Here is a 12245-nt window from a genome sequence, read left to right as displayed (position 1 = left end):
TTGCTAATTTGCACAAAATTTTATTATATGTGTTGCTTTCTTACAATTAACTCCATTTATCTTTTATGTTCAATTATTGTAATCAATGTAAATGTATATTTTCATGTAAAAGCCCATTAGGGCGTAAATAAAATAATAAATAAATAAATAAATATGACACTACTAATATTTGTTCTGACTCATCGGTACAGTTTGCTTCTGTGACGGGCCATTCAAGGAGTGATGTCTCAATGCCTAACCTAACGTAATGAAATATTTCTCTGTGCCTAAATAGATCGTCACCTGGTTTGCAAACGTTATTCTCGTCCTGTCATATATCTCAACATTATATTTCTTATTTTTTATTGCGTAAATATATTATATCTTTAATTAAAACCCGTATTATAAGCATTTTCCTAATATTGTTGAATCTGAATTTGAAATGTTAGATCGACAATACTAACGTTAAGCAATTAGTTCCTAATGGCCGGGTGGTTAGAAATGTTCTCCCGGTAAAGACCGAGATGATACTGTCACCTTTTTATTTTCCATGACTTGTTCTGTATCACGTTTTATTTAGATTTATTAGTATTATCTTTTTCTTCAATGATATTTAAATGACATTTAAATAATTAGACGAGTTAATAAACAATACCGCTAACAAATCGATTACCAATCGATCCCAAATTTTGTAACATTCAAACAATAGATAGGTATCTTGTTCAGTCACTTGATAAAAAATTTAATCCGTGTACGACGGATTATAATTATCATTACATTTCATCAGATCACAATAATTATCTTAAATTGTACACTTGCCCGAGTTGAACATATTTTTGTCTTAGTCGAAAGTACTTTCAAAGTGATTACATTTAAATAGCTTGATTATGCGAATGTTCTAATATCCCCTGTTCTTTGATTATTTCATTTCCAATATTTGGAGCGCAATCACTGGCTAGTATGCAGGTCAGGTGCCTATACTAGATATATATTACCAGATGCATGTAGTCCACAAAGGAGCCTTGTGATATATCAACACAAAAAAACATTATCAAATAATATGCATATATTTAAGATTATAATCATTTTTACACTATCGACGGAAGATATTTATAAAAACTCATTTTTTTAAGATCAAGAAAATATTCAAGTCTAATCAATTACAATCTAAAATATTTCAGCCTTGGTCACAGAGTATTGTGTTCCCGCAAACAGTTCTCCAACTCGTGGTGGAAGGAGAATATAAATAAATTGTTCTTTGTGATAAATCAGGGATTTATTAATACTTCGCGTATTACTTTATTGATACGACTCGATAGTCGACCTAACTAGAAGCTGGCTAATTGAGATCTGAAACAGTAAGTTTGTCTGGAAGCATTTCCACTGGCCCTGACGACTACTGGCCACTGGCTGCCATCTTGAGGACTTCCACGCAAGCTCTGTGCACTACTCTCTATGAGTGCATCAGTGAAGCTCTTACTTCCCAACACAGAGCAATGCACTCCACTTCGGTTTTGTACAAGTGTGAACACATATTTTGTAAATAAATTACTTATACATATTGTTTAATGTTTATATAAATGACTTATGTAATACTTCATTTGCAGACCACATTATTACATTTGCTGACGATACAGTACTTTTATTCGAAGGCAAAACCTGGAATGAGTCTTGCATTAAAGCTGAATTTGGCATAAACAAAGTTAAACAGTGGCTAGATAGTAATCTCCTCACTCTAAACTCGGATAAAACGAAATTCATCTGCTTCAGTTCAACTCAAGCGGGTCAACCACAAGAAATTATTAACATTAGAATACACCATTGTTACGACACTATTACATGTAAATGCAATACCTTAGAATGTGTGGACAATATAAGATACCTAGGAATTATCATTGATAAATTTCTGAGATGGGACAAACACATAGCCTTTACTTCCACAAAGGTCAGGAAACTTACACATCTGTTTATAGCAATAAGAAATATTCTATGTCTAAATGATTTGAAACGAATTTACTTTGCAATGTGCAATTCCATACTTGACTATGCTTCATTAGGTTGGGGAGGTTGTGCCAAAACCATACTCGATCCCTTAGCTAAATCCCAGAAATCGCTTATAAGAGTCATACTGAAAAAACCTTTCAGGTACCCCAGCGATTCATTGTTCGCAGAGTTTCGTGTTCTTGATGTAAGACAATTATACATAAGGAAAATCATTTTACATACTCAAAAACAGAGGCACTACTTAGCTTCCGTAAACCACTGTCATAATACAAGACATGCAAAAAAAAAACCCAACAGTTCCGCCCACCACTTCCTCATCTTTAGCACAGAGAAAATTCTCTTACTTAGGCCCTAAACTGCTCAATCTCATACCTGATGCATGGAAGGCAAAGAGTACTAATATTCTGCGTATGCAGGTAAACAATTGGCTTCTGGACTTGGGGAGAGTTGAATGCGAGAATATGCTAAAAAACAGTAATTAAATTGTAAATTTTGTTTTTCTTTACATTCTTCTTTACATTTTAACTTATATTGGTATTATATTAGCATTACAGGAACTGTATTTTTACATAAAGAAAGTTCGAAAATTGTTCAATTCTTCGTGATATTTTTCCTTAAAGGAAAAATTCCTTCTTTACTTTCATTTTTTATTTTTTGTTATTTTTCATTTCCTTGTTTAATATATTAATATTTCTTTACTTTTATATATCAGCTAAACAATAGTAAAAAAAAAAATGAATATACATTTGTATTACCTTACCAACAGAATTTCTTCAATTCAGTTTCATTTTCAAATTCATTTTCTTGTTTTTATCTATTAATTCAGCTTATGTTATGTTAATTCAGTTATTATGTCAGCTAAATAATAGTAAAATATGTCGTGATATAACTGGAAGTATTCTAGAATATGAATATACATATGTATTTTTTTAACACCAGAATAGTCAACACTATAATGTACCATATATTACATGTAAAAACTTATCATATTGGAATGTCCTAAAACGGGCAATCGCCTAGTTGGACATTTTAAGTTCATTAATTGTATTATGTAATACTTACAAACTAACAATAAATAAATAAATAAAATAAATAAATTTTGAATTGGTTTTTGTTCACAGGTGAAGGTGGACCAGCAGGAAAGCCAGGACCTCCGGGACCCCCAGGACCAATCAGCGGAGGATACAGCGGAGATGAGGGAGAATTCTTCGGATCTGGACTTGGTTCTGCTTCTTCAGGTTGGTAGTTTCCCATAATCAAACAATTGCGAATATCGTGAATTTATGAGAAACCTACATGAATATTGTATAAGCTTGCATAGAAACAAGAAAGCATAATATTGCTATTAATACAAAGTGTTTCAATCTCTTGTATGGTCTCACATCATTTCACACAAATGATCTATGTAGCAGAAATAGAGGTTACAGCATAGCTCTTAGCGACAGAATCCAGAATCACCGTACGGTTGAATTTACTTAAGATTCAAAGTTGTAATTTTACTGTACATTACTCGTACTACAAAATAATATGTAGAAGGTGTCGGACCCAAAACCTGGCAGGGATCCAATAACTGGCAGGGCATCGATAAAATCCGTCTAATAGGCCTCCACATCACAGTAATGTTTCGTAAAACTGTCTTAATTTCTTAAATGAACATGTTGATGCCGTCTACCCACGAGCTATGATAATGTTACAAATAAATCCAATACGGCAGCAGATTTTGTAAAAGAGTTGTTATGATTTTGTCACATCATCAACTTCTCACATCATCAACCTGGGAGTAAATTTGACCATGCCAGTTCGTGTAAATTATTTTAAGATGTACGTATCATTTTATAAAATTTAATTTTACCTTATGTAATAAGTACGTAATTTTTTTGAATCTGTTTATTTATTTGTTCTTTTTATCTCAAATCCACTCCCAAAATTATGTTTTTCTATTAACATTTATAATTTTTTTTTGTATAATTGTACTTATGCGGAAACTTCATTGGTTTATGCAATCCAGTAGAAATGTATTAGTATCTTTATTTTATTATGAATTTTTATAAGTCAAACAAAATTGTTTACTATTTACTAGCATTAAACATTATAAGAATTTTCATTATTTATACTGACAAGTCGTGGTACAATTCCATTATAATGATAATATTGAAACATTTTTTTTTACCGTGACTGGTTTCAGTTCAGTATAGAATGCTTATATTTTAATTTTATAATTTTTTCCATCTTCGTTGCTATGTGGTATTACGGAATTGAATTTCCAATTATTTGGTTATTACCAGTAGGACTAATTACCTCGGTTTTAGAGATTCACTATTTATTTAGGGAATATCTTAATTGAATGGTTTCGCATCAGTCATATTTACTTTTGCTTGAAGTAGGACGGAGAGGTTTTGAATATATCAAAAAATAGCAGTGGCGGACTAAGGGGGGGGGGCGCCTCTGGCCCCCGTTCCTGGAGGGCTCCCAAACGCCTCCATGTTCTCTTGATCAAATCCTAAACAAGGCTTTAAGGCTCCAGGACACTGTAAAAAAAAGGCGCACTTGTTAAGAATGCTCTCACAAAATGTACCTATTAAAGAAATACTAAAAATTGACGGAGTTAGATCATTTTACGTGAAACCGTTTGAAACAGTTTGTATGTTGAATTATCCTTCAGCAAAACTTTGAATGCGTTTTTCTCGAAACTTTTTTAACCTGGTTGAAAACATGTTAAACAAACTATGCATCCGATTTGCATGCACCATTTACCTTTAGCTATCATCGGCTAGGGGCCCCTTTACCCTGGGGGCCCCTAGCCGATGCGTGGTCCCAAGGCAGTGGTACACTTCCAAATGGACAATACGGCCCTGCTAGGGCCGAATTAAACATGTCGGGGCCCTTAGGCAATGCACGTCTCGGGGTTCCTTTACCCTAGGGGCCCCCCATCGGTTATGGGCCCCTAAGGTAAGGAAGAAATTTGCCTAAACTGACTTACGCATAATAAGGCCCTGGTCATAGTGGCTTACACTGCCTAATCATTGGGCCCCTAACCGATGCGGGGCTCCTAGACAGTTGTCTACACTACCTTACGCATAATACGGTCCTGGCCATTGTGACTGGATTTTCAAACAGTTTAAGACTTGGTGTATGAAATCGGATGTTTTTTTTTGAGGATCGATTCGTAATTTATTTTCCTCGTCCATATTTATATTTAAATTTCGATTGCAAGATTTTGACTAAATAAACAAACACTTATACATACAAATGTGAACTGAATAAAAAGCTTGTAAAATTACATCGTCGGGCCTCTGACGGGCTTAGTCCGCCACTGGTGGGGAGTGATATGCATAGTTAGTGCTTCGGTTGTCACAGTGGTAAATATGGATATTTATAACACTTAACATTTGAGGGCAGTGAATGAAGTTATTCAGTAATTTTAAAAGTATAAGAATATCATTAATAGATCACCGGGTAGAAAGTAGCAATAATTTTAGATCATAAATTAATTTTCTGTAGAGGTATCAAATACAAATATCCATAACTTCTCATCTTTTACCTTCGGTGGAAATTTTGTGAATATATAAATATATGTAATATTAGCGTGGATGTAAATTACATTATTTATACAAACACAGTATCTCATACAATTTTAATTAGCAAATGAAATAACAACTTCTAGTTGTTCGACGTGTTCGGTATAAAATATTGCTCGCCAAAGGGCCATTGAAGTTATACAACTCAACAAGGTTACCATTGCAATAACAATAAAAATAATCATAGTTTATTGCGAACGATAAAACTGCTACTGTTATATCAACCCGAGAACGATAGTAATTGTAAGAAGAACAACAACTTCGTAGGAAATAAGATCGGCACTTTTAATCTTGAAAAATAACAAATGATTTTGCTCTGAACACAATTCTCTTCAATTACGGTTCTGAGTGGATCGGAGTTAACAGTGGAACTGATATCACTAATATTATTCTCTTTCAATCACTTTCCTTTCGATTCTCGGCCGGTAGAGTGGAGTCGGTATCGAGTATCTGCCTAAGAGATGTAAAGATCTACAGCCGTGTTTATGTGTATGGAAAAATTGCATTTAAAACATTATTGTCCTGATGATAGCCAACCTGCGATGACGCTAGATTACAGAAGTGCTTTTTCGTAATTCTTACACAAAATCTGAAACATATTTTCATTTTTTTATACATTTTTCAAAAAAATGTGTTGCATTATTTCAAAGTTTGAGTATAATTTCATTTGAATACTTCCAGCGTTAGCGTTCTAGAGATAATAATAATATTTGGATGATTTGTATAGCGCCGTTTTTTCTGTAAAATCACCTCAATTGCGCTGTACAAATATATAATACATTTCTACAATGATCTATGTTATTACTAACTATACATGGAGATACATCAGATGATTGTTTTAAGAAAAATACAGATAGATCTTACTCCATACTATTATTTTAACTATCTTAAGCAGTAAAACGCGTCTTAATTTACTCAAATTCATTAACATTAAATAACGCTAATTACTTATATGTTTGAAATGTTTTGAGTCAATTAAACAAGATAACTACTACAACCATACATATAACTAGATGAAGTATTACGATAATTAATACAAGTTTAACATTGCTTTAATACAAGTTTATAATTATAAGTCTATAATTAATACAAGTTTAACCCAAGCTTTCCAATCTTAAAAAAGTTCATAGGTTTCTAGAAATTGGAGCATGACTGTTTTTAAGGCTATCTTTTGTTTGGATCAGGATCTTTGCTCTTTATTTCAAAAGCTTCCTTGCTAATCAGAACAATATCTTTAGAATGAGAGATGTTTTCGGAATATAGATTTACGTCTCCTCTTTATAAAAGGGATGAAATTGCCAAAGACTAGCGGAACAGAATGGAATATAACGGAATGCTTTTCTTAAAACGCAATAAATCTAGATTTTCATATTTTCACATTCTGGATTTAAGTCTTATCTTTTAAAAAATCTAACCTTCAACAGTTAATTTGCTTTCTTGGTTATTGAAGAAGTTAATAGAAAAAAAATGGGACAAGGTATAGTAAAACATAACACAAATGATTATACTGTAATGCTAAACTAATGTTTAAAAGACAAAGTTTTTATTCATAGCACAAAGGATAGTAATAATTATTTATCTGAAAATACCGATACAGTTTTTTTTCATAAATCTCCCGCTCTCTCACTGACCGGCAATCGAAAGGCTGCGGGTTCCATTCCCGTTGGCGGCGTTTATCCTTTCTCAAGAGATTTTTTTCATTTTTATGGGTATTTCAGGTTAATAATTGTTGCTAAAATAATAATATACAACAAGTTATACCTACATTATAACATTGAAAATATATCGATGAATAGATACAGTTCATATTTTTAACACATGATTTTACGCATACCACGGTTTGTGGGATAGTGTACAATACGAGAAATAAACAAAGTCACGCTAAAAAGCAATACAAGAGCCTAATATTATATTATGAATTATTTATCTCTTCGTGAAAAACAAATTATTTTATTTTATTTTTTATTGGAATATAAAGAATATAAGTTACATTGTAAAAATATTATAAGGTCTTATTTGGTCATGTACTAGTATACCATATCATAAAAGAAGAACCATTATGCCTGATAAGGGAGCAAAGATCGTTACTTTGGTTATATATTATAAATAATTGAAGAAGAAGATAATACTAACAAATCTAAACGAAACATGAAACAGAACAAGACACAGAAAATAAAAAAAGATAACGGTCACAATTACGAATCGAACCCAAGATCTCTTTTCTTACCGGTACAGCGTCTTAACCACTCGATCATTGGGACCTAGTTATTTAACGTCATATTTATTGATCTCGTGTTTGAAATTCAGAATTAAAAATACTATAATAATTAAAAAATAAATCGATGCGAGATAGTATTGTTTTGTGAGTTCTTTTTCAATGATATATTATGCGCCCTTGAGGTGATTTCACGAAAACGGCGCTATATAAATCATCCAAATATTATTATAATTATTGACGAGGATAGCATTCAAGATTTTTAAAAAAGTTGTTCGAATAAACAATAAATTGTTTGTAATGTTTTAACGAAAGTTTTTTTACGAAAAATTGTTTTATGTTTTATTTGTTCTAATTGGTGACTTTTTTGTTATTATTATTTGTTCTATTGTTTATATATTTATTTTGTTTTCATTTGTTAGTATATGCATCGACTGAATATCCATAAGTAACTGTGTATATTAATGTGTTTATATGCATAGATAACTCATTAGTTATTGAATTGAATATAATTAATATAATAATATAATTGAATATAATATTAATTAATATTGAAAATATGTTATATTGTTTATATATTTTATATATTTATATATATATTTATATATTTTATATATATATATATATATATATATATATATATATATATATATATATATATATATATATATATATATATATTGTTTATATGTATAGATAACTCATTAGTTATTGAATTGAATATAATTAATATAATAATATAATTGAATATAATATTAATTAATATTGAATATAATTAATATTATTCCATTGAACTAAATAATTAAATTTAAATAAGTATAACTAAAATCTGGCAAATACACGGGGAGCAGATATTTTCTGCCATGCTTTTGATTATTTTTTTTAATCAAAAAAATCTTTGTAGTCCCATTTTAATTTGAAAAGCGGTTCTTGACCGAAATAATCCCAAAAAGAATGTATTATATAAATATAGGTATCTATATAAGTAAATATTTTGGAGCACAGTTGGAATTGTTTTCCTTAGGCAGGTCGTGTTACAGCTAGATCAAGATAAATAAGTTTTCAAAGTTTCTTAATATTTCCATCCGCCAAATCCTTTGTCTCATTCAAATGCTATTTTACTTCGTTTTTTGTATCAGAGAATAAATAACATTGATATTTTTTGCGTTTCGTTTCTCATATTTCTTACGAAAAGTCGGGGACATCTGTTGAAAATTCAAATTTAAAAGGAAGTTATTTCAAACGTAAATAAAAAATAAAATCGCTTTTTGTTTCAATCCAGGCTTTCTGCAAAACAGTCTTTGAACATGAAAGATGGGAAATAAATACAATACAGTTTGTTTTTACTCCATATAATATTGCGTATTTTTTGTTAAATGGAATTTCAAGATGGAACATTAAAATCTTTTCGCGTCATAATAATATCGTTGTTCAACCGAGAAAAATTCCATCAGAAAGTAATAAGATTTAAACTTGTATTTTTCTTTGACCATTACATTTCGTCTGTGTTTTAATACAGTATTATCTTAATACAGGAATTCCCTAGTGAGATGTGCAGAGTATGTTTTTTTATGTTAAAAACTGTTTTTTGAATAAATAAATAAATAAAACATGTTTGAGAATGTTTCTTTTCAGACGTTTCAAATAAAATAGTCATCAAAGTGCAACATGGTAAAGTATTTTTTGCTGATTAAGGCATTTTGTAATTCCAAAACATTGTACACTGGTTCCTATTTTATAACTACCTACTATTACCAGCCCTGTGCCGTTTACGTTAAGTATTATATGTTAGGTTAATTTATGCTACGTTATATTATGTTATGTTATATAATCATCTGTTTATCTATATTCTGTCATTTGCTGTATATGTTAAGTGTGTAATGTTAGGTTTATTTATGCTACGTTATGTTATGTTATGTTGTATAATCATCTTTTTATTAAATTTGTCCATTTGCTGTATTTGTTTATAAGAAAAAAAATTAATTGTATTTGACCAAGACCACCCAAAAATAAATTAAATTCCGAAAACCGAATTTATGTCTAATTTTTTTTTAAGTTATTTCGAGAGTACAATGGACGAAATTACTAAACCTTCAAATATGACATATTTATCAATAGAATTTCAATATTTCACATCAAAATTAAAAAATAAAAAACACATAACCACATTCATATAAACTTCAAGATTTAAAAATGGTATTACAAATTTGATAAAAAACCTATTCATCGTCTCCTGCAAAGTTTTCATTTGGTGGCTTGAAGGGTTTTATGAAACCACAGTAGATTTTATTGCATTGTTGAAATATTCGCTGCTAGGAGCTTTTGTTAACATTAAAATTACATATTTTGATTGGTCCGCCCATAGGAGTGATTGGCGCTGAACCGGTTAATGCCTTTCGGTAGATCCCTTTTATATTCGAGGTGAAATTTGATCTAACAACAGATAAATACAGAAGAAATATATGAAGATAATCAATAATTTTGTAATGCGTGGAAAAGAGCGCAAGGATATGGAATAGACAAGAGGGAGCGGCTAAATAAAGTTTCACCGGCAACATGTTATTATAAGGACATAACATATTATTTTTGATGCCATATTTATTAACAATATGTTAACCTAGTACTATCTAACGACAGTTGGATTTCAAATAAATAAATTGTTATGTATGTAGTAAATATAAAATTATTGTAAAATTTTATCCTAAAATCTGATTACTAGACAAATATCTAGATTCTTGTTAATTCATTTCTCTAATCGATTAACTAAGTAATTTGTTACGTTATGAAGAAGCTTTGTGTATTTAATAAACAGTAGAAGTTGATGTTTCTTGGAACGTTGCAACTTAGTTAGAAACTAATGTTTACTGGGCCATAATGTATTCACAGCTTTATTGCAGCTAATCCACGAGGCACGTATAAGTTCTTATCTAATGTGCATACAACCATGTCTATATTATTTGTCCTAATTTTGTATAATACTTAAAATTTTCTAGATACAAAGATAATATACAGATTCTAAATTCATAAGTATTCAATATATTATATATTAGGTTTGACTGTTTCATATTGTACTGGGTGAAAATAACTATAAGTCAGCTGTATTTAATAACAACAAAAATAAATTGTGCATTTGCAAAAAACATTCATTTTAAAAAACCCATTGGTAAATAATATGCATCGATCAAATACTGTAATATTAGCTTTCCCATATTTCCATCATTTGGTAAACACAGTAATACGAAATACATTGTTGAACAAACATAGGAGAATCCAACGTAAATATTATCAGTTAAATAGCCTCGATATTAATTTACAAAAACTTTAGGTAAATCTGTTAGCTTCGGCCATTAATTCAAATGAAAAAATTTTCAACCTGTGGTTTCGTTTAGGTCAAGCGAAAGGGCTTTGTAATTAATAACGATGGAAATACCATTATTTTCACAGTAGAAATAATTATCTAATTCGGTTATATCTTCACTGGCCTGCGTTCTGATTACTTTAATGAAGTTGTAATGAAATTGTTTTCAGAAAAATCATTACTTTTCATAAATATTTTTTTTGTTTTTCAGGAGGCTTCAGCGGAGCAGGGCAGATCGGACCCGAGGGACCCAAAGGAGACAAGGGATCATCTGGACCGAAGGTTAGTTATTTTTAATGAACTACCCCTAAAAATTCTCAATTCAACGAAAAAGTTTAACCCTTAAAAAAAAGAAAAATCGCAATACAAATTTTGCACTGATAACATATTCTCGCGTAGCAATCGTGTTTTTAAATGGCTCGCTTAAAATATGGAAATTTAATTTAAATTGGATCGGCATCAAGACAAAAAAGAAACTCAGCAAGGCTTTATTTAATTTCCACTAACAAGAAGAGGGTAAGTGAAAGACGAAAAATTTATTCGAGGTTTGACATCTTCTCAAAAGGGGTGTTTTTCAATATTATTCATACAAAAAATTCAAACTTTTTATGTTTTATAAAAATTACCTTCCTTACAAGGATTTCACTAAGCTTCCTTCCTTCAAGGTTTTCATAAGCGTATGTCTGGCTTTGAGCGTAGGACCTGAAACTGAATATTAAATCAATCAAAACAAAACTTTATAATATATATATTATATATATACGCGGGCTTTTGCAACTGGATAAAATAAACAGTTATTTCGTTTATATTTTACATTGACAGACAAATCCTTAATCAGATAATGCTGAATATTTAAAATGATTATATGTTTTAAGAAATTCACTTCACCAACTATTTTAGCTTGCACATTTTTAAATATCTAGCAGTGGAAGTTTCCCTACGGATTTAAGTTATTTATATTTAAGATTAATAATAACTTTAAAATATGATACGTAAAATGGTTTGAAAATTTTATAAAACGTTTTTCACCTACAAAATTAGCCGTAAGCAGCAGATTTTATTTTTTAGACCGTAAATTAGTAACTTTTCGAGGGATCCCTTTTGAAACATT

At 30.4% G+C, this 12245-nt stretch overlaps 1 protein-coding gene across 11 annotated transcripts in view; it reads left to right on the top strand.

Annotated features, from left to right (window-relative positions):
- The window catches only part of Mp (collagen XV/XVIII-type protein multiplexin), an 895293-nt gene that overhangs the window by 792171 nt on the left and 90877 nt on the right, over positions 1–12245 (top strand). For all 11 annotated transcript variants that reach the window (XM_089633234.1, XM_089633232.1, XM_089633230.1 and 8 more), the window contains 2 exons: positions 3105–3221; positions 11346–11416. In XM_089633234.1, coding sequence (XP_089489360.1) covers positions 3105–3221; positions 11346–11416 — 188 coding nt within the window. The remainder of the gene's footprint in view (positions 1–3104; positions 3222–11345; positions 11417–12245) is intronic.

This window comes from Hesperophylax consimilis, chromosome 7, assembly GCF_061612785.1.
Source record: "Hesperophylax consimilis isolate HC1 chromosome 7, BYU_Hcon_1.0, whole genome shotgun sequence".
Lineage (NCBI taxonomy): Eukaryota > Metazoa > Arthropoda > Insecta > Trichoptera > Limnephilidae > Hesperophylax > Hesperophylax consimilis.
This window is presented reverse-complemented; position numbering and strand designations above follow the sequence as displayed.